Here is a 20,715-nt window from a genome sequence, read left to right as displayed (position 1 = left end):
ACTCCACTGCATATGGCTGTTCGAATGGGGCAAACCGAAATCGTACAAACTTTACTCGATAGGGGAGCCAACACAATATTGCTCAACATTCGCGGCTTCTCACCACTACAGCTCGCTTTGTACCGTGGAGACCTTCCAATGGTGCAGACTTTAATAGAACATGATAAAAAATCTGCAACAAAAGCGGCATTACAAAAGAATGAGGAGGGTGATACCCCGCTACACACCCTCGCGGCGTGTAGGGAGGATTAAGACACCATGGTCAAAATGCTTGGCGAACTACTAAGTATTGGTCCAGAGATTGAAATAAATGCTCAGAATAGCGAAGGATATACACCACTAGATATAGCGCTCATTCTTTCAAGGAATCATCGCCTATTCATTACTAAAATGCTAGAAAAGGGTGCACAGCCGGGCTCAGAGGATGAGAGAATATTATTAGAAAGTTGGAAAAGCGAAGATATTAGACTGCAAGGAGCCATTTACGAATAGTAATGTGATTACACGATGACTTAACTTGGAGATCTTAGTCTCCGAGATGAGCCAGATAGACTAGATTTAGCTAAATTACATTGGTCTATTTACAGTACATACCGTCGTATAGATCTATCTAACTAACATTGATCTATTAAAATTAGAAGGTCTCGATCCAGTTTATAATCTTAGCTTATTTGGACTATGTGTATCTTAACATACTAAATTAGCTAAATACAAAGATACGGATGCCCTCATTGACTTTGGCTCCTCTCTTTCGTGATCTCCTGTATCATCTCTTTCAAGTCGACTCCGGTGGAATACCCCATATTTCTCTCAGGCTCTCTTTCCATTCCTCTACCGTAATCTCTTTTCCGCCGCCATCCTCCGCATAATAAATCTTTAATATTCTATCATCTTCATCCAATGCCTTCACATGACTTGGCACTCTTACACTCTTCGCCGTCAGGCCGACATACATATCGTCGCCATGCTTTGGGATATGAAGCCATTTGTGCGTTCCACTGCATTCCATAATTCCCATGTCATAGTTGGGATCGCGAAGTCGCTTCAGGCAGTCGCCGCAAAAAGATTGATTCGAGCAGTAGATGCAGTCATAGAAATCCGTCTCAAAATTGACGCTATTCCCGCAAGCCTTACCATCAGGTGTCAAACCATCACAGCTCCAAAATGATCTTTCCCTAAAATACAAACGTGGAAGACGGGACTCGAGCATACGGAGCGCATGAGCGGCCACAAGATCGCGGACGCCTGGCTTTACATCTTCATCATCTCCATTAGTCTCTAGTCTAACCCTGTCTTTGGCCGCAGCTAGAAGAGAGTCTATATGCAACTTCGCGGCTTGGATTCGCTGCATCTGCTTTGTGCTGTCGGGCACTTGAGTTTTGGCGACTTGGATGATTTTCTTAGCCAGCTTTACAACTGCATCCAAAATCGGTTCTTTATCTTTCTCATTAACCTCTGTAATGTGCCCAATATCAAAATATAATGCTTCTGTCACAATATCCGGCTGTCCATATAGAGCTAATGCAATAGCCGCATTTGTAAAATCATTATACTGCTCTGATATCGTTAACATGAGCGCAAACCCATATTGATCGTTCTCAGGTATGTCATCCGACAAGATTTGTAGCACCTGTCTAACGGGATTCACCAAAATATCTCTGGCCAATTCCTTTTTGTTGCATAATACAAGCGCCGCGCTTAACAAGCATTTCGAATTACTATAGAAGTCATAGGAATCCGAGTCAGAGTTAGCCAATGTGGTCAACTTGGCCAGCGCGTCAGAGCCATCTTGATGTAGATGTATGTTGTCGAAAATATTCTGAAAGTAGTGATTTGCTAACGCGGTAGTAACACGCTGGCGAGTTGACAGAGCTTTGCTGCCACCAACGTTAGAAAGTTGATCGCGGCTCTCTGTCCATAGCCTCAAGGCTTCGTTGATGGACTCGTTGTCTTTTTCGGATACTCCATATAAGTACTCTGCATAACCTTGGTCGCAGAGGAGCACACCGCGAATTTCGTCTTGGATAAAGCGACCGTCTCTGTCCAATACATTACACGCATGCCCCTCGTTTGGCACTGGAGTTTCCGAAGCTATTTGTATGACTTTCACGGTTCCTCTCAGGAGATTAGAGTCCCGTTTAGCAGCAGTTAGCATCCTTGAAATAAGAAACTCATGTTGAGGATCTCGCGCAATATCCCTGAGAGCGGTAGCCATCCCCGCCGTCAGATCGTCTTGGGCGAGTGAAGTACTCAAGAACTGCTGTATTTCCTCTGCTTCTGGAGAGCTTAGCATCACCTTCAAATGGCCTGATGCTCTTTGGCTCGTCTTGGATACCAATAAGTAGTACTTTTTCGCGCTTGCCATATCTCCAGATTCATAGGTGTATTGACCCAGTAACAAATATAGCTCGTCTGTGTCTTTAGCTTCTGGTCTAGGCTGAACATCTTCTTGCTCTGTTCTTTCGAGCGCGAATTGCAGTTGCGTGATTGCGTCTTGGATTTGACCTTTCTTGTGATACGATATCCCTAAGCCTCGATAACATAGCCAAGAGGGGTTCTGTTCCTCAATAGCACGTTTGTAAAGCGATAGAGTGGTATCAAGGTCACTATGCTGATATGCCTCAGCAAGACGCTCATACCAGAGAGAATTGAGCTCCGAGTCATTTAGCCCCAAGACATTTTGACACCAAGTGCTAATACGGCTCCAGTCAGTCTCCTTAAAGGATCCCTCACTAGTGTTGGAGAGCTCAGGACGTCTTTCGGATTTCTTCTCGTCCTATTTTCCGAAAAATAATCAGTTTGATATTCCAGATTTGATGGGCTTAAAAGTGCAATCCGATAAAAGGATTGCGCACTTACTGCTTCTATTAGCTGCTCAATCCACTTGTAGGCGTAATAGGCATCCCAACTCCTCTCTTTGAGAAAACTCCTTATTAAGAACTTCGCAAAATGTTTCAGATAACCTCTTGCTGGACTCATTGCTGATTGGATTTCGTCCCGCCACTTTCTATCAGGCAACTTTCGCATGACTGCTGAATCCATCAGCCACTTTTGCACATTCTCCATTTCCTCTACTGTCCACCACAACTTCTCGAAGCTCTCTTTGTGCCGCATGAAGACTTCTTCATTTCTAAACAATTCGTATAAATTCTGTCCAATATTGAAGTGCTGGCTCGGCATCAGTGCCCCTTTGTCCTCATCTTCGAGCTGGCGAAGGCAATTGAGATGATATGGTAGCCGCGAAGCAATGTACTTCCCAATTTCCTTGGTCTCATCTCTGCTATGGGGCTTACTTAAGTAGTCGAAAGCTCGCGTCACGATTGTATAATGTGCATCGAACTCATCCACGTCGATAGTTCCCCAGTTGCTACCACTCAAAGTGTTGGAAGTATCGCCATCTACATTGAAACTAAACTTGTCTCGAATTGCCTTGTGTGCAAGATCCCAGAGAAAATGTCCACAAGTCTCTTGATCAACGTTGTTGATAGTAATGGTCATACTGATAGTCGGGCGATCTTTGGAGCTAAGTGACTGACCGGAAGAAACCCTTTCTTTCCGCAGATAGTCTTTGACGCCGTCTTGGCCGTAGATATAACAATCGTCTATCTTCAAGACGGCAGAATATTTATTTTTTATTATGTAATGCAAGGATGCAAGAGATTCTTCACCTGAATATAAAAACTTGGTAAAGTTAGCATACCTCTGGATAATCGTATATAACAAGTCACACCTACCATGGCAGCCTCAAGCTGATCCAAAGTCATATTATCACGGCTAAACAGGGCCCATTTCAACAACTCATTCAGTTCACTAATTTCGTCAGCTGTCAAAGATCGCTGTAGATTCTTAATGGCGGCTTCATGACTACTGATCGACTGATCCAACATCCGGTCCAGTTCTCGAGCTGCCGAACGCTTACTTAGGAGACGAATCACATCGTCTAACCCAAACTGCAATCGAGAATAGCTTCCTTTGACTTTCTGTGGCAGCTTCTCGAGGATTTTATCCTTGGCCTTCTGCTGATCCGAGCCAGGTTTCGTATGTTGCAGCATTCCCCGCTGGCTAAGCGCGTTATCAATGATTATGCGCATGTCTGACGAGTTATAGTCGTCTATTTTGATAGAATGCGCACTCTTGGCGGCAGACCATCTAATATACTGGTCCTCTGTTCCGCTTACCAAAATTCTTACGCGCTCACTCGATTCTCTTGCTGACTGGAGGCTAAAGATGAATTCGAGTAGCATATCGGCCTGCTGATCGGGTAGGTTTTCTATACCATCAAACACGAGATAGTATACAGTATTCGGCCCAGTTATTCCAATCTTCAGCTTCTTCCAGATGTCACTGAGATTCTCCGGGTGGCGAATTGTAGATAGTTCCTCGTTACATGCCTTGCCCAGCACCTTTTGTAGTGCAACGTCAACACGCGCAATCTGAAACGCCATGTACTTCAGAGCCATTTGGATAGTGTCTTTTTCATTATCGGATTTTGTGATTCTGGGTGGAAAAAAGTAGTGCGCGACGTACGCGCGCCCCCTTTGCTCCTCAAGGCGTTTGGTAACGAGGGCGCTAACCAGTGTCTTGCCAGAAGATGGAGGGCCGTACACGAACAGCAATCGCAATCTTTCGCTACTGTTTTCTTTTTGCGTCCAGGCGACGTACGCCTCATGTTCCCATATCCACGACCCCGTGCCGTCGAGACACTTGGCAGCAATATCGGTACATGTCTGAGTGGTGTTAGTGTCAAGACGTACCGTTGGCTCCACGCCCAAAGTATCACGTATTTTAATGAGAGTCTTCATGCGGTCGGCATCATCTGTGAGAGTTTGAACCCCCTTTTGCGTCTCTTGAGCCACTAGGAGAGTCTCTTCAGTTGTTTCGCCAACGATGAGAGACTGTTCTTGCAGTATCGCAATACCCTGCTTCGTTTCCATGGCCACGGCGAGCGTGATTGTCCCTTCTATATCACGCTGTTGCTGCAGAGCTTGCTTAAAGTCCTTCATCCGTTCAGCTAGACCAGAGTCTTCAAAGATGGATTTGACCTGTTGCAGAAAACGGTCTCGTTTGCGACCTTGTCGATACTTTACGACATGAGCACAGACCTTGACAACGCTGACCAAAACCAAGTGAATTTGCCGGACGAGCAATATGTCGATATTGTCTATAGTTTTAAAGATACGGAACTGACAAAGCGCTGAGGATACGTCGCTAAAGACTTTGTCGATTGCATCATTATAGCTCTTGATAGCTTCAGGGATGTTGAAGACAAAACAGAGCGCAGAGCTGATAATATTGACTGCCCCGTCCGGTATGGGTACCTAGTATTGTTAGCTATACGTGAAAATTGAAAGACAATATTGTTTGATATACAAAAGGCGCAACGCTTGAAGCAGCTCCCACGAGCATCTTCAAGTATTTGAGTGAGGTTAGACCAATTTCCTTTGTCTTTTTCCACTTATCCTGCTCCTGATTTCCATCACCATCAGCTGTTTTCATGTGGATGCTCATGATTTCTTTCTCCACGTCGTCCAAACCCTTTATTTTGCCATTCTGTAGCGATTCTCCGCATGTTTCTTTAAAGTACTCGGCCGCTTCAATCCATAGCTGGTTCATTAACGCTTGCCCCTCGGACAGCTTTTCTGCTGGCGTATCCAATTGTTGTTTGTCGCCCATTGGACCCTAGATCTGTCAAGTTGATGGAAATGAAAGACTATTGCCCGGGAGCATAGACTGTGAGCAGTGAGAATATCTGTCTGCTTTAAAGCTTGAGCCAGTCTGCTATACTACCCCTGCTAGTTTCTGTAACTATCATCCAGCTAATGCTCTCTGTTCTGAGTTCTATGGCTTCTAATCTAAGAACAGAAGGCGCCACAAACAGGAAAAGCAAGAGTAAAAATTTTTTACCAGCCATAAACAACTGGGACAAGATATCTTGAAAGATATGATTACTCTAAATACTTGCTAGGTCTGGTTGACTCAGAAGAATGCCTTGATGCCCCGCAGGATTGATGCAGGGTATCTGTACAGCCTCACGCTAAGGCTAGTGATGCATAAACTACAAAATGTTATGTAAGAACTAGAGAGGTAGAAGATATTGCTGCACTTAGATATGCGAGTAATTAAAGGCGTTGTTGGTTTTAATAGCTCATAGTATCAATCCTTCATATATATGCGACCGAATTAAAAAGAAAAGTATTTATATGTATATGTAAGATCGCAGTGGTGAAGCAAAGCCCTGCAAAGCGGTAACATTTACAAATATTCAGTCCGTGTTGGTGTTTAAGAAAATAACAATATAGAGTAGTACTCAATAAAGCCATCCTGATAGTATGTATATTTGGAGCCTCTAAAATGACCGCTCTAAAGATTATTACAACACAACATACACACAAACAAATAGATCCAAACTCCTGACGAACTAGTCATATAAGAAGATTGTAGATATTAAACAGCCTCATCAGTTTATTTCTCCTTCCCTTCCTCATTCTCGTCGCTGTCTTCTTTATCTAATGCCATTAAAATAAACACAAACGCATACATATTATTTTCAGGCATGTAATTCAAATGGCCCTCCTCACGCTGAGCAGACTTACGGCCGCCAGACGAAACATATTCCAAGAAGGAAACAAGTAATCGTCAGTGGTTGACGTAACGGGCATCATGCCAGTTCGCCCATAAACCTTTTGTGTGGTCCGCTGTCCTCTTCACCGTCTTTGTTAGATATTCGGCGCCTTTTCCCTCAAAATGGCGTTCAAGCAGCTTGAGGCATGCCGAATCATCGATAAGGTACATGCAAGATTCCGATATCTCAATCCACCGGGGTCGCAATTCATTAAATTTAATAGAGCCATCCGTTCGAATGATAAAGACATCTCCTCTCCAAGGGAAGTCTCCATACTCTTCGCCGTGTAACTTTCTCCATATTTCTAAGATGTAAGGATTTGGTTTCATAGTATGTTCGGCTGTCCGGTAAAACGCCATGTACTGCCCGTCTTCAGGTTTTTTATAGTCCCGAAAGCTCATCGTATGCCAGAAAGTTTCTTGAAGTTCGTGTAGTTCAGTCTTTGCGTCAATTCGCCTGAAATTGAGTAGCGAGGAGGCTAACACAACTGGCTTGCCATTGAAAGCTAAGTGCCCTGTGTCCGCAAAAATATCGTCTTCATACGCATCAATATGTACTTGCCGAGGGTCTGAACAGCTTGCGGGGAGATGAAGTGCGGGTATAGTAACGGCTGGAAATTTGTTTTCTATGGCGATGAGATTGCCAGCGAAAAGCCCCAGATCACACTTTTTGTGAGGTTCATCGCCTGCTAAAGTGATTCGTGGATACGGAGTCATTCGAGCTGAAGATTGAGGATATGGCGGGAGGGAGCCGAAATCTTTCCGCCTGACGGCCTTTTCCTGGATGAGAAGTAGCATATGTTTATACGCACCAATCAGTCCTTCTGCAACATTTGGCTGTGATGAAGAGAAGTCAAACGGGAAAGCCCAGCGTGGATATAGCTTGCGATGGGTACCTTTCATGCTGAATTTGAAATTCTTATACATCATATGCCAACACAACCAACAAGACTTTTTGCTGCAGCCAAAGTAATCCAAACACTTCTCTGCATTTTTTTTGGGAAAAATACATCATGAGTTGCATTTCGCAATGCACGCGAGCCTTGTTTCCACTCTTCTTATGAGCTTCAGCCTTCATTATCTGTAAGATCAGCGGAGTTCAGATCGCCTACCCACGACGTAATCTTCTCCAAGTATGAGTTCCCAACCATTCCTCTTCCCATGAATCGAGGATTCTGTAATCGAAGACGTATCCCCTCTGCTCATTGTGTCTGCAGAAGTTGGAAAACCTGATGTAAGCGGCCCAAAGGCGACCAAGATAATTGATCCATTTGACCGCCTCAGCGAGATCCTTCAATTTGGATTTTGAAATCGCAGTCTCAACTTTATCCGTGAGAACACAAAAACCATCATATTTGCGAGTTTGGCCAGCCAAATGAGCGCAGGATGCCAACAGGCAAAGCCCCTGGTCTTTGGAGCTTGTTTGTTCGGTCTGGGCGTCTTGATAGAGCCTGCATTCATTAATGACAAATTTGGCGATAGCCTAACCATCTTGGACTTCGGGATTGAAGAGAACAATGCGTTCTAGGTGGTCAGTATCGCATTCACTAATCTTTCTAATGTAGTGCTCAAGACGAGACCAGCTGAAATTGCACATTTTCTTGAACATATTCGGCTGAGTGTCGTCGCGCCCGCTAGCCAAATCATTGAACCAATTTTTTAGTTCTGTCGCGAAGAGTTCGTTCTCATTTGCTATTTTTCCCAACTCTTGCGGCGGGACAAAAGTGCCATATCCCTTTTGGCTCTGGTTCTTGGCGATATAAAGTATGATTTTCTTCTGTTCGTCGTCCCTGACCATCGCGGTAGCAGAAACATGGTCGCGGGCATCCTGGAGTTTGGAGCGTGCAAAACAATCAGCGAGGCTGTCGAGGAATTCTCGCGTGGTTTGTGGGGTTTTTGGTCCACGAGACCATGCCCTCTCTTCGAGTTGTCCTGCGGCCACATGGAGATAGAGGGCAGCAGCATAGAAGGTGTCGTTGTCTATACCGGGAAGGTTCCAAAGCGAGGAATTGAAAGTGAGTCCTCGCTCGGTATTTAACGTTTGGATATCCGAAGACTGAGGGTCGAGAGCATCTTGTTCGTTAATGGCTGTTAAAGAGTCCGGACTGAGTATATCGACCGCCAGGTGGACAGTCCGGGGGAGTTTGCTTGTGGACATTCTGCGCTGCTGTGTAAATGCCTTAGTCCCGCTGATAAGTCGTCGGCCTTAGTCACACATCAAAGCAAAGACTACATGTTGTTGGGCGAAAACCTGGTCAATACGTGCAGCGAGACATGATTTAGAAGAAAAGGAAAGAAAAAACAGATATTGAGGGGAGCGTGGCTATACAATTATACCACTACATACTACATGTACATTATTACATCGGCGGCTACGGCCATTCTACAGCGCTTCCAATTGGATGTATTTTGTTAACCGCCAGATATACCCTGACGATGCCGAAGAGTCTCGAACCAACATGCAGACCGGCTGCCTTTCCTCCCTGTTCTCAGTTCTCAAAATTACAAGCCGTAAGATTGACGGGTTTACTTTTCATAATAAATTCCTACTGTTAAGCTTTTGAGCCAAGGTTACCTGAACTTGATATAAAAACCTATGGGTAGGTTAATGCTTCTGAGAGCTACTACAAGTCCCAGAGTGCATGCAGAAAGTGGATCTCCGACCCTCGCCATAGATTTCAGGCCGCACAGGGATCAGATGAAGAGCGGATCGAACCAACCGCCAAGGACGTTATTTTTGGATGACATGGCCTTCTATCTCCAAACTCATTCAAGCGCACTTGATCTGGCCGAACGAAATCCACCAAGAGTCTTCGCCGAGAAGATTGTTACTTGCCACTATCTAAAACTGGCAGAGTTCCTCCAGACAGCCATTGAGATGAATCAGTTTAATCTATCTCGCCGAAAGGACATGACGAGCTTCGCCATCGCCGCAGTGGAAGAGCAGTGGAGCGACGTACAAGCTCTAGCAAGACGCATTGGGGAGTACAAGGACGATATTGAGGCGATCATGTTGCAGTTGAGGATACCTTTCGGGAGTCCCAGCCTGAAATCCACAGATGATTGGAGGGATAGCACGGCAGACTACCAGTTCATGCATTGGCGCTTCAAGGAGATTGGTGAGCGCGTAAACAGTCTGAACGAGTCTACCGCTACGTTGGCTGGCCTCACCAACAACCGTCAGGCTGTCAAAGCACAAGAGCTCGCACTAGAGGCGGCAGAACGATCGATCCGCGAAGCAAAGAGTGTGAAGGCGCTCACCATTTTAGGCTTCATTTTCATTCCTCTTGCATACGTTGCTTCACTTTTAGCATGTCTGATCCATATAGGCCAGGGGAAGAGCTGTTTTGGGTTTATTTCGTGGTTGCAATTCCCTTGATAGGGCTCATTGCGCTAGGATATTATACTCTGGAACTGGGATACTCGGGTGGTGAAATTGGGTGGTCATTCCGGACCGTAATTGCTGCCATCAAGTAGAGGCTTACGTAGACACTAGGGAGAGTGATGAAGACGGCGGCAACAGTTACAGTCGTTCTCTGCGACATTCGCATATAATAAGTCAATGATACCGATGAAGAGATAGAGTAACTAATATTGCAGCTTGTAAGATTTGCCAAAATGGGAGTTTGCACCATGTTGGATATACGATTCGATCTGGTATCAAGTGGAGAGGTAGAGGCGGCAATTCAGTTACAGCCGCAAGTGGCACCCAAGACGACTTCTACCAAGGAGCTGAGATCTCCTCTGGTTTCTCTCTTACCACTAGGGCTGCTAGAGTCTATTACTTCAGCAAGCGTTTTGGAGAGGGCGGTTAGCTAGCCAAATATTGTATCCGAGTTTGGCATTACGAACAGGGTCTTTACCAAATCTTGGCCGAAGAAGTCATTCAATGCGGGGTTTAAGAATAAAATATTTGCTCACTCTTTGGCATGCTCGTGTATTACAAAGAAAAATGTGATTCAATTACCCAAGTAACTTAAATTGAACATGTTATTACGCAGCATGTATATAAAAACAAACAAGTCGATCCTAACAGCTTGCAAATCAGCCATTAAGAAGAGCCCTTCATGAGTTTATTGCTCTTTCTCCTCCTCATCCTCGTCATCGTCTTCTTCATTTTCTTCTTCATCTTCTTCATCTTCTTCATCTTCTTCATCTTCTTCATCTTCGTCGTCTTCGTCGTCGTCTTTATCTTCGTCGCCATCTGCGCCATCATTCTCATCATTCTCATCATTCTCATCATTCTCATCATTCTCATCATTCTCATCATTCTCATCATTCTCATCATTCTCATCATTCTCATCATTCTCATCTACATCTTTGTGATCATTGTATTCCTCCTCATCCAGCACTACCAACTGCCTTTTTACCTTTTCTCCCTTCTTTTCTCCATCTTTCAGCGCCTCTTCTTCATCATTCTCTTCTTCATCTTCGTCCTCATTGTCCTCATCGTCGTCGCAATTGTCATCGTCGTCCTCATCCTCATCTTCCTCTTCGACCACTTCTAGCTCCCTTTTAGCTTTCTCTCCCGTCTTATCCTCATCTTTCATTGCCACCTCTTCACACATCTTTCGAACGGCGGGCACTACAACTTCTACATGACATGTTAGCAATTTCATCCAACTAATAAATATATATTATAAAGAAGAAGATTAAAGAATGAAGGAAGAAGGAGTAGAAAGATAGTTCATACTGATTGCCCTATGGATGCCACAAGATCCAACAACACACCCCGTCGCGGCGGCAGTAACCTTGTTGTGGTACTTGCAAGCACAGGCATAATCCGTAAAATGGCAATCCGTGACCTCTGCGATCGCATTCTGGATACATGGCACAGAGCAACTGGGCACACCTGTTTCTTTACGCGCTTCAACGGTGGCACTAGGTGGCACGTAGGGGTCGGTAGCATTGACGTGGCTCCTCACAGGTGGAGGCAAAGCAGAAGAGGAAGATACCATCATGGTAAATACCATGGCGATGGTGACTGAGGCCTTCATCTTTTATTTCTTAGTGTTTTATGTAACGGAATTTTGGAGTTGGTATATTTGACCAATTATTTTTCGTAGTGATTTGTTGAAAAGACAGAGAAGGGGTTTTGCGAAGTGGTGACTCAAAACTCCCATTTATATCTCAACATTACCAAAGCCATGAGAACCGCTATTCCACTTATTTGCGTTGGGTACTAGTGATTAAACTCAAACCACAATGTATCAACTAGTATCACTCGGAGACTTAGCTACACGGTAGTTAAATCCAGGGGCTCGTCACGATAGCTTCAAAGTACCTACATAGATCATGAGATTCAGCGAGATATTGCCTCATACGTATAGTTCTCTTGTCCGATTTTCTCTCACTCGCTCACTCACATACATACTAATTGTACTACTTGTACTCCTTGTATTACCTCTACTACCTCTGCTACTTTTCCTACTTCTGATATTCATACTACATACCATCGTGTCTACACCACTAACCATATACGCGTAACATTATCCACACATCCTTTATTTAAAGAACTATTCGAACGCCATCAAGGTCCATAATGAAGCTAATTGACCCACGAGGCTTGAATCTTCACCGGCCACAGGGTCCATCTATAACAAGAATTCCCAACACGAAATACGAGGGCGGCGTTAAGTGCAAAACTTAACTGTATAGTATATAGAAAGGGTATAAAGACGTCCGGAGGACATACCTCAATAAAAGCTTTCCTCAATTATATCATAGCATTGAATCCGCTTCTATGACGCTTTAATAACATTTTTTTTATACCACTATATATAACGTAGGCTCTCCAAACCGGGTATACTATCCATTCCTGCACATCTAGCAGATGGTAAAAAGAAAATAAAAGAGGGTATCCGAGGCCTTCCCATCCACCTTCATTAATGGCCTTATCCGCTGTCTCAAATTCACACAATATTTGTCGTGGTCCTAGTTTCTCTCGCTGAATTATTTTCGCCGAGAGGTTTGTCCTCTTCCAAAACTCCTCTTTGCGCTGTCACATTAGTCTTTTTTTCAACAAAAACAGGCAAACCATCATCAAGTTTATCCAACCGTCCGGCAGAAAGCTCCCTATGCCTTCTCCCATCCGGCGGGCCCTGCAGCCTCATACACTCCCCTCTTCGAGATGACGCGCCCAAGACCTCGATGAACCTCAACTTGGAACGCCTCGAATGGGATGCGCTCTCCGTCAATGCTGATGTAGCCCTCGGTTTCCCGTGGCGTGATGCGGTACGCCGAGACTTTCTTGTACGTTACGTTGTGGTTGTCAAAGAATTTGCCAGACTCGACGGCAAGCAACGCTTGGGTGACGGCCATTGCCGAGATATCCGCTCTGATCAAGACCAAGTCCATAAGCCCGTCAGTAGGTACGGCAGCAGTGAAGAAGTTGGCGTCGGGCGACATGTAAGCCATCTAGATATTGCGTTAGCCATGTTGCATTTTTGACCACAAGGATGCTGCTCTTAATACGTACGTTTCCAACATAAAATGTTCCAATATTATCATATGAAACAGTCTCCCAGTCTGCGGGAACCTCATCTCGGACAGTCCCATACTTGAGTTCGGGCAAGCCCTCTGTGCCCGCTTCTGCTTCAGCATCCACAGCCAAGAGAGTGGGATCAACCGCATATTTCTTGTAGTGCTGCTTAATCATCTCTTTGCCTTCAATTTCCAACTTGACCGACAAATCGAACGGATAGCACTTCTTCTTCAAGACGCGCGTCACCAGGCCATACTCAAAGCGTTTACTACCCATCCATCGTAGGTTTTCCGTTGCCAGATCACTCTCAGCAATGATCCCAAGAGACTGGGACAGGAATGAAAGAGTGCGCTTTTCGCCTTGTGTGATGGACATGAGATCCAAAGGCATAACTACGCCTTTGATGACTGCCAAAGCCGATAATCCAGCATCATTGGTTCCATTGCAATTCAGCGCGAATGCGTTACCAGATCCACAGGGAATGTGGCTCACGGCAATCTTGGCCAACGCCTTTGCGGCATCGGGTCGTCGGCCCAGCCCATTGAAGATTTCGAACGGGGTTCCATCGCCCGACAGGGCCATGATGGTGTCGTACTTTTCGATGTCTGCCTTTTCCGAAAGTTCCGTTGCCTCTCCGCCCCTCGTCAGAGTCTCTACCTCCAGTTCCATCCTTGAGGCTTCAAACAGCGGCTTGACAAACTTGTTCCACTTGTGCAGCGCTCCTCCAGGGCCTGAGTTGGGGTTGATGAGCACATATGCTCGCTTCCGTGGCTTCGCGTCGCCATACGCGGCCGAGATGAGCGCTGACGCAAACGACTCAGGCGTCGGGTCGTCGGTTTCAACCTCTGGGCTTGGGATAGTAAACGACCAACATTGCAGCTTCAGCGACGACCCGTGCGGCGCGGCGTATTCCACAATCAGAGCATTGTTACGCAGCTCAGCCCATAGAACGTTATATAGAGGGATCGTGTGTTTCCCCTTGCCCTCTGAGCTCCGGCTCGGGAAGCAGCTGAGGCAGCAGATGTCCTCGATGAGCTGCCTGCCGGCAGATGGTTTGCCGTTGGATGTTGTGCCGTCCGGATCTGTGTTGAATCAATTGTCAGCAACAATGCAATGCAATGCACATGCAACTATCCCAGTCATTATCATGACAATCTCCCCAGTATATCCATACCGAATAGAACAAGGTCCTTCTCTCCAATCGTCAGCGTCTTGTTGCCTCCAAGACTCAGGCGCATTCCAATTGCCGCCGAATGATCCATCGTCTTGCCTCCGCTGTCCATATTCGTGAGTCGTACGGCGTCCTGCATTGGGAGGAATCAAATCTTAAACTTCGGCGGCCGAGGCACCCGAAGCGTTCCAGGGTTGGAAATTGAAGCGAGAAGTGCGACTAGGCGGACGTCTTTGACAAGGGAACAGACGGCACACTAAAAGTCGAGATTAAGAAATGAAAAGGAATAAAATGAAAACTCCGGGGGGGAGGAGTAAAAAGAATTAAATAAATGTCAGCGAGCGTGAGAAATTGGCGTAAGGAATGACAGCTGGAACGGAGAGAAAGTTCGACGTCGGCCCCCCTTCGCGGCAATCAGAAGCATTGCAGTTGGTGATGAAAGTCACTAGCTGCGCGCAACAAACCGCGGCAGATGGCCTAGCTGCAGCGATAAGGGATAAGCAACGAGCTGTGCAGGTCGCTAACAGAACTAACCAGTGAGAGCTTGCAGCACTCCGCAGCGCTCCACAGCGCCCAGTCGGATCGCTATTCCGAAAAATAGGTGCCTGTTTGCAGGTCGGTCTTACGTACCCCCAGAGTCTGTAGATTATGCTTTGGGTACGGTAGCCAAGAGAGAGTTTTGGGAAATGTTACTGCAGTAATGTACAAAACAATAAGCAAGCGAGTATAAGTGAGGCTGCTGAAGAGATTCTGGCTTAAAGATGAGGTTGATATCTGTTTTGTTTGTCCCTCATTGTGAAAGTGGGTGTCTCGAATCACATTCCACTTCTGGTAATCCAGGCACGGCACAGGCTATCAAGCTGGGGAAAGCTCCAACAGCGCTCGGATCAGCTAATGCCAGAGCTCTCTCATCTCACTCAACTCAATCTCATTTCAGCATCAAGACGCAAACATGCAAATCATTCATCGCCCATCATCGTTAAATTCAAGCCAACAAATGCCTACCAACTTTTGTATAACGCATCCAGCCCTCCCCCCTTTTCACAAAAAGAAAAGAAAACTCCCCCAAAAAAGAAGTAAGCCATATCTACCTGTAGAAAAAGCCAATCAAACAGGCTCTCTACCGATAAACATATGAATGAAGATGCGAAAATAAGAAGCGAGCCCAGCCCTCTTAGACAAGCTAAATTCCATTCTTCTTCCCCAAAAACCCAGTCTCTATCAGACGGTTCACTAAATCTCCAATTCTCTTTTCTTTCTTTCCATCTCAAACAGCACCATGTCCATTTATTTACTTATTTTACTCTGATAATCTTGTAACGTTGGGCCACTTCGCGAGTGCTGCCGTTCTGAACGAATCTATCTCTGCGCTTCTCCAGCTCTTGAGAGTTTCCAGTGCCGCAATAGCGTCTGTAAATGTTGCACTAGCGTGTTCAATGAGGCCGTGGACTTCCTTCTCGCACTTTGCAAGGTCTACGCCCAGAGTCTGTCTGGCCTTGACGGCGGAGAGCACGTGGAGAGGGCTAGCCTGGTGCTTCTCTTGGAAGTCTTGGTTATACTTGGTCAGATCCGCTGTGGCATCGACGGCGGTGAATTCTGCTTTCAGCGCTTCAAGGACCTTGGGTGGGAGATCTGATGGGGCGTTGTTAAGCAAATTTCGGAAGGCGACGACTTGTTCGTGTACTCTGGGATTTTCGGCATCGATGGCCAGAGATCGGTTTAAGCATTGCAGAGCAAGAACATATTTCTCTAGAATGTAGTCGTTAGTAATCTGTTAACGCCAGGCCTTAAAGGACAGTCACTTACTGCGACGGATGTAAACCTCAAATCCAGCGATCTGGGCATCGATGTTCTTAGGACCCGCTTGCAGCATTGGTCCCAGGAACTTCATCGCCTCGCCTAGAGGGTCAGTTGTCGCCGCCAAAGTCAGGCCAAGAGGGTCTTCATCCTTCTTCTTGGCATCGGCTGCCTGGCCGCCCTTGTTAGGGTCTTGCTTAGCTTGCCTCTCTGCCTCTTCTCTCTCAAGACGTTGCAGCTCCTTCTTTGCCTTCTTGGCCGCCTTCTTCTTCTCAAGAGCATCTTCTTCGTCAGCTCCGTTGGTTCCATTGGCAGCTGGCTTGTCTGCCATGGCGAGATACAGTTTAATAGCATCGAGAGCAACTCTTGAGTAAACAGGGTGGTCACGGAAGTGATCCTCCCAGCGAATCATATCAATGTAAGCTCGGATTTGTCCCTTTCTCAGTGAAAAGCTGTGGAAGTCAAACTGGTCATCCTGCCAAACATCGAAAATATTGTTCAGGGCGTGGAATCGCTTCAAAGCGAGGCCAAGGTTGCCCCGTCTGGCATAAGCCTCTCCATCTTCCGTCAAATACCAAATGCACTGCATCTCTAGGAGATCCGCCAAGGGGCCACCCACAGTCTCCGCTCGCGTAAAGAGGCCGACAGTCTTGAGGGCTTTCTCGTTCTCTCCATTTCGCAGCTGATATTTGGCACACTTGCTGTTGATGTATCGATCCTTAAGGTCGAGTTTTCTGGCCTTGTCCATCATGTCTGCAGCTTCCTTGATGTTGCCAGTATGCTTCAATATCCTGGCCTTTGTCATGTGGAAATCGACACTTTTGGGATCCTTCTCAATGGCGCGATCGACATACTCGTCAGCTTTTGCCAAATCGCGGCTCAGGTGGTAGTTGTAGTGTTGAGCCAGGTAGTAAAGTCCGGCAGCCTCTCCCTTGTCCTTGCTCTCAGAATCAATGTCCTGGGAAGCAAGATATTTCTCGACAGTCTCTCTCAGGGTATCCTTCTTGAATGAATCAGAGTAAAGGTGTTTCAAATTGGCAAAAAGAGACGGGACTCCTTTGTTTAGCATAAGAGCCACATAGGACTCTGCGGCTTGCCGAAATTCGTCTCCTATGAGTAGTCATTGTGATTAGAATGCTGCTTTATATTTCTTTCTGGTAACAGTTTTTTTGGCTTTTCTTTTCTTTCCACATATAAGAGGCTTGGTTACTTACCGCTGAGAAAATCGAGAGGGACACGTCGAGCAATGTCGCAGCGAGGGAACTTGGCGGCATACTCCTCGTAAATAGCCTTTCTTGCGGCCACATCCTCCCGAGAAATCTCTAGAGCCTGTTCCAGCTTCTCGTAATAGTCAATGTGCTCCGGGTTGCGATCAATGAGAAGTCGGTATGCTTGAACAGCGTCCTCCTTCCGACCCAACTTAGCAAGATAGTCTGCACGGCATTCCAACACCGCCAGACGATCCAGGTTGTGCTTTGCATCCTTTTCCAGATGGTCGAGTGCCCGCTGGTAATCACCTTGCTCAGCAATGATGGAGTTCTTGTACATGACAGCCTCGGAATGCTCGCCATCGAACCGAGAGGGCGACGACTTAAGCGTCCCCTCATACGTGGTCAGAACATTCTCCGCCTCTGTTAGGCTACCAGCCAAGTGATGGGCAATTGCCAACGCAGTCCAGCTGGAGCGAATCTGGGGCCTCGCCTGGAGCATAGCCGTCCGGCTCTGGATGTATCCCTGGTAGTCTCGGACGTGCACTTGTAGAATGGCAAGGTCTCGCTGGATCTGGGCAGAGGTAGGGTCGAGCTTGAGAGCAAACTTGTATGCCTTGATGGCCTCCTCGAAATTCTTGACTGATCGATATAGGAGTCCGTAGACATGCCAGCAAATGTGAGACTTCATATCGACCGTCAGGGCCTCCTTTGCCAGAGGGAATGCCTCATCGGGCTTTCCTTGGCTGTTGAGAATCAACGCCTTCATGGCCATGGTGTCTCCATGGCGAGGATATTTCTTGAGGATAAGATCGGCCGTCTTCAAGCCACGCTTGTACTGCTTGTCCTCGAAGCTGCGGATAATGGTTCGGAACTGCGCCGCTTCTTTCGGCGCCAGTGGTTGAGGCATCGTGACGGATTTAAAGAAATACTAGAGTATATACGGTTCTAGAGGTCGTTATTTTCCTTCGATTTCAGGCCAAATTTATCCAATTCGGTAGAATCGATGTCGCTTGTCAAGTCGAGCTGTCGTCGAAGATGAAAGGTAGTCGGCGCTCTCTGAAGGGTTCGTTGTCGCGTGGCACCAGTCTGACTCAATAGCAAACCGCCAACTCCCAAATTGACAATGCAAGAAATGAGATTCCGAAGAACTTGAATTCGCCCCTCGTCAACAACTGTCTCGAGCTTCGCTGCGTGTTTCTGCCAGAGAGTCAAGCAGGTGTAAACGGAGACCAGAAATCGGCGCAGGAAGATGGTGTCGGCTACACCTCGGAGTCGGGTTCTGCCACTTGACCAAAGCCTAAAACAAGGGACCCCACCAAGGCTCCGAATTGAAGACGCAGCTCTTGGTGGGGTAGCTGTGCTTCTATGGCATTCGGAGAAGACTATCCGGGGATAGGCTTGTTTCACTTGATGTTGTTTGGTTTGAATTGAGACGACTGAGTCTAATGTCAAGTCGAAAACCAGCGACAGAGAAGGAAAAAGAGAAAAGAACATTAGATACATAACTGTAAACTTTGAATTCAACAGTATTACTATTCAACAGCCGTAAAATTGATTAAGAGAAAAGGGTAGGTATTTATGTTCTGGCTGCGCAGGGAGAGCGCAATTACACTAATAGTACAAGTTGCTATATACAGACGTGGAATCTATTTTTTTCCAAACCACATGTTCATTTTCACATTCAAAGTTATACATGCTGTTTCGTGACGATGCCGTCAGTTCGTCGTGACTTTTGATATCATGTCGTCCGGCTTGCTCGGTCATCGGTCACCTTCGATTTGACCAGACTTTTGCGTAGCCTCCCATTTGCTCATGGCATCTTCCCAGGTCTGGCCAGAAGCACTGCACCGGCCTTGTATGACATCCCAAGTTCTGCTGCGCACAATGTTCTCTACAGACCGTTCTTGTCGCATCAGCAGAGCGAGAGACTGAGTACGAGCTTCTCGTGGGAAGAATCGTCCCGAGTACGGATCCAGCCTTTCGTCAACAATCCGCTCGCGATCGCGCTGTTTCTCCAATTCCAGAATTGCAGCCTCTGGGTCGTCTGGATCTGGGCTGGTGGCAACGATGCCGCAATACCGGAGCACTTCGGCCCTCGCCTTCCATGAGGGAAACAGCACTTTATCCTTGAACGACTGGCACGCTTCGGGATTGATCTGCTCGGCAAACGATTTCGGAGTACGTGTTGATGTCGATCCGGGATCGAAGCCCGCCCGAGATGGTGTTACCAGAGCATTTAGATTCTGTGTAATGGAGTCGTCTATTGAAGATCGAGACAGGCGCAGGAAATCTGAAGTTTGTCAGCGGGCACAGTTCCCAAGTCGCATTGCAGATGTTGTCAGATAGAGCGTTTGTATCACCTACCACGCAGCGTACCCGTTGAAAAGCAAAACTGAGGCGAAAGACGCGGCAGTCCAGGAGGTTGCGACATTATGGGCTTCGGCTTCTTAGGGCCACCCACAGCTTCCGCTGTTGGAGCGGCGCCTTTCCACAAAATGTCCGCCAGTATGTGGGGGAAGAAAGAGTAGAGAATAGCGCTAGAATAGAGGATATCTGGATGGTGACGCGGCTATCTGGGCTGTGCTCGTTGCTAGATGTCACTACCAGAATGGCGATGCTCGGAGATGTTGATGGAGTGACGTGAGGATCTAGATGGCGGATGGCCTGATGGCGCCGAGGCCAGAGCCGGCGCCGTGCCGGAACAACCTACAGGGCATTGCAGAGCGAGCTTCGGGCGAACGTAGACCCGCCAATCCCGTTTTGAAGTCGCTTGAATGTGTATAGATGACTTGACTTGAAAGATGTTGAATTAATTTATTTTAAATAGCGAGGTTGTCGATATGGTGTTTGCAGCTATTCATGTGATTGTTTTAGCTTGGTTTGGTAGCTTGTTTCTATATTGAACTGAAACCACCTCACGCGAGCATTCAACCAAACGCTCTGGGATCCCCCCCTCTACAGGGCCTAGTATTCTGCAGCAAACAAGCAAAGAGCGCTAATAGTAGAAGAGATTGCTGCAAAACGCTAGAAACATGTTGCAATACCTATACGATCTAATAGTGTCGTAATACGCAGGCAAAGCACAGCCTCTTTTGCAGTGGCGTGGCAAAATTATATCAAGATACTACCGGCATAATTGCTAAAACCGCTATTACCGAGCTTTGACATGTTGTCCAATAGTTTTTGTTTGGGCTCTTTCAATGTAAAATCAGCCATACTTTAGGAAAACATCTGACATGCATCCATTATTGTATTTTGCAGAAGAGGAAAGGTAAACGAAGGAAGCAAAGACACCAAAACGCAGCAACGGAGCCTTTAGCATTTTTGTTGGGGATATATATCCATTTAATTATGCGAAATGTCAATGTGATAAAATCACCAGCAGTAGAGTTTCTTATAATACCACTTCATGTTTCCAGCTGGCCTTTACG

General features: G+C 46.4%; 8 protein-coding genes across 8 annotated transcripts; 1 reads left to right on the top strand and 7 right to left on the bottom strand.

The window, feature by feature from the left end:
* Window positions 1-618: 618 nt before the first annotated feature.
* GGI43DRAFT_257779 (uncharacterized protein) lies at window positions 619-5,959 on the bottom strand. The gene is made up of 4 exons (XM_083200936.1): window positions 5,371-5,959; window positions 3,735-5,318; window positions 2,860-3,681; window positions 619-2,776 (listed from the first exon to the last, which is right to left on the bottom strand). Exons 1-4 carry the CDS (start codon window positions 5,671-5,673, stop codon window positions 776-778), a joined length of 4,710 nt encoding a protein of 1,569 aa, XP_083064454.1. The 5' UTR covers window positions 5,674-5,959; the 3' UTR covers window positions 619-775.
* A 566-nt stretch (window positions 5,960-6,525) lies between these two features.
* Window positions 6,526-7,827, bottom strand: GGI43DRAFT_257768 (uncharacterized protein). The gene has a single exon (XM_083200935.1). It carries the CDS (start codon window positions 7,549-7,551, stop codon window positions 6,637-6,639), a length of 915 nt encoding a protein of 304 aa, XP_083064453.1. The 5' UTR covers window positions 7,552-7,827; the 3' UTR covers window positions 6,526-6,636.
* GGI43DRAFT_257767 (uncharacterized protein) lies at window positions 7,828-8,895 on the bottom strand. The gene has a single exon (XM_083200934.1). The coding sequence runs from the start codon at window positions 8,777-8,779 to the stop codon at window positions 8,105-8,107; it is 675 nt and encodes a 224-aa protein (XP_083064452.1). The 5' UTR covers window positions 8,780-8,895; the 3' UTR covers window positions 7,828-8,104.
* Window positions 8,896-9,106: 211 nt separating this feature from the next.
* GGI43DRAFT_397036 (uncharacterized protein) lies at window positions 9,107-10,558 on the top strand. The gene has a single exon (XM_083205049.1). It carries the CDS (start codon window positions 9,218-9,220, stop codon window positions 9,998-10,000), a length of 783 nt encoding a protein of 260 aa, XP_083064451.1. The 5' UTR covers window positions 9,107-9,217; the 3' UTR covers window positions 10,001-10,558.
* Window positions 10,559-10,694: 136 nt separating this feature from the next.
* GGI43DRAFT_380793 (CFEM domain-containing protein) lies at window positions 10,695-11,618 on the bottom strand (the record flags this gene model as incomplete). Its single annotated transcript, XM_083203029.1, has 2 exons — window positions 10,695-11,215; window positions 11,315-11,618. 2 exons carry the CDS (start codon window positions 11,616-11,618, stop codon window positions 10,695-10,697), a joined length of 825 nt encoding a protein of 274 aa, XP_083064450.1.
* A 674-nt stretch (window positions 11,619-12,292) lies between these two features.
* On the bottom strand, window positions 12,293-14,527 carry GGI43DRAFT_257753 (ATP-NAD kinase-like domain-containing protein). Its single transcript, XM_083200933.1, has 3 exons — window positions 14,280-14,527; window positions 13,100-14,187; window positions 12,293-13,038 (listed from the first exon to the last, which is right to left on the bottom strand). Exons 1-3 carry the CDS (start codon window positions 14,413-14,415, stop codon window positions 12,697-12,699), a joined length of 1,566 nt encoding a protein of 521 aa, XP_083064449.1. The 5' UTR covers window positions 14,416-14,527; the 3' UTR covers window positions 12,293-12,696.
* A 711-nt stretch (window positions 14,528-15,238) lies between these two features.
* GGI43DRAFT_397033 (peptide alpha-N-acetyltransferase complex A subunit NAT1) lies at window positions 15,239-18,561 on the bottom strand. Its single transcript, XM_083205048.1, has 3 exons — window positions 17,288-18,561; window positions 16,083-17,183; window positions 15,239-16,025 (listed from the first exon to the last, which is right to left on the bottom strand). The coding sequence occupies exons 1-3, from the start codon at window positions 18,189-18,191 to the stop codon at window positions 15,577-15,579; spliced, it is 2,454 nt and encodes an 817-aa protein (XP_083064448.1). The 5' UTR covers window positions 18,192-18,561; the 3' UTR covers window positions 15,239-15,576.
* On the bottom strand, window positions 18,230-19,715 carry GGI43DRAFT_380790 (caffeine-induced death protein 2; the record flags this gene model as incomplete). Its single annotated transcript, XM_083203028.1, has 3 exons — window positions 18,230-18,543; window positions 19,056-19,574; window positions 19,649-19,715. The coding sequence occupies 3 exons, from the start codon at window positions 19,713-19,715 to the stop codon at window positions 18,230-18,232; spliced, it is 900 nt and encodes a 299-aa protein (XP_083064447.1).
* Window positions 19,716-20,715: the final 1,000 nt, after the last annotated feature.

This window comes from Trichoderma evansii (assembly GCF_050947405.1).
Source record: "Trichoderma evansii strain SZMC 28006 chromosome Unknown GGI43scaffold_3, whole genome shotgun sequence".
Lineage (NCBI taxonomy): Eukaryota > Fungi > Ascomycota > Sordariomycetes > Hypocreales > Hypocreaceae > Trichoderma > Trichoderma evansii.
Note: the sequence above shows the minus strand (reverse complement) of the source record. Positions and strands in the feature narration are given on the sequence as shown.

What these genes read in the sequence shown, in the direction of transcription:
- GGI43DRAFT_257779 (XM_083200936.1), bottom strand. Translation starts at nt 5,673, where the DNA reads ATGGGCGACAAACAACAATTGGATACGCCAGCAGAAAAGCTGTCCGAG. An exon ending in CTTCAAGCGTTGCGCCTTTT is followed by an intron (nt 5,319 to 5,370) that starts GTATATCAAACA and finishes TAACAATACTAG; the next exon opens with GTACCCATACCGGACGGGGC. An exon ending in ATCAGCTTGAGGCTGCCATG is followed by an intron (nt 3,682 to 3,734) that starts GTAGGTGTGACT and finishes AACTTTACCAAG; the next exon opens with TTTTTATATTCAGGTGAAGA.
- GGI43DRAFT_257768 (XM_083200935.1), bottom strand. Translation starts at nt 7,551, where the DNA reads ATGATGTATAAGAATTTCAAATTCAGCATGAAAGGTACCCATCGCAAG.
- GGI43DRAFT_257767 (XM_083200934.1), bottom strand. Translation starts at nt 8,779, where the DNA reads ATGTCCACAAGCAAACTCCCCCGGACTGTCCACCTGGCGGTCGATATA.
- GGI43DRAFT_397036 (XM_083205049.1), top strand. Translation starts at nt 9,218, where the DNA reads ATGGGTAGGTTAATGCTTCTGAGAGCTACTACAAGTCCCAGAGTGCAT.
- GGI43DRAFT_257753 (XM_083200933.1), bottom strand. Translation starts at nt 14,415, where the DNA reads ATGCAGGACGCCGTACGACTCACGAATATGGACAGCGGAGGCAAGACG. An exon ending in GAAGGACCTTGTTCTATTCG is followed by an intron (nt 14,188 to 14,279) that starts GTATGGATATAC and finishes GATTCAACACAG; the next exon opens with ATCCGGACGGCACAACATCC. An exon ending in GAACATTTTATGTTGGAAAC is followed by an intron (nt 13,039 to 13,099) that starts GTACGTATTAAG and finishes CGCAATATCTAG; the next exon opens with ATGGCTTACATGTCGCCCGA.
- GGI43DRAFT_397033 (XM_083205048.1), bottom strand. Translation starts at nt 18,191, where the DNA reads ATGCCTCAACCACTGGCGCCGAAAGAAGCGGCGCAGTTCCGAACCATT. An exon ending in CCCTCTCGATTTTCTCAGCG is followed by an intron (nt 17,184 to 17,287) that starts GTAAGTAACCAA and finishes GACTACTCATAG; the next exon opens with GAGACGAATTTCGGCAAGCC. An exon ending in TGAGGTTTACATCCGTCGCA is followed by an intron (nt 16,026 to 16,082) that starts GTAAGTGACTGT and finishes ACTACATTCTAG; the next exon opens with AGAAATATGTTCTTGCTCTG.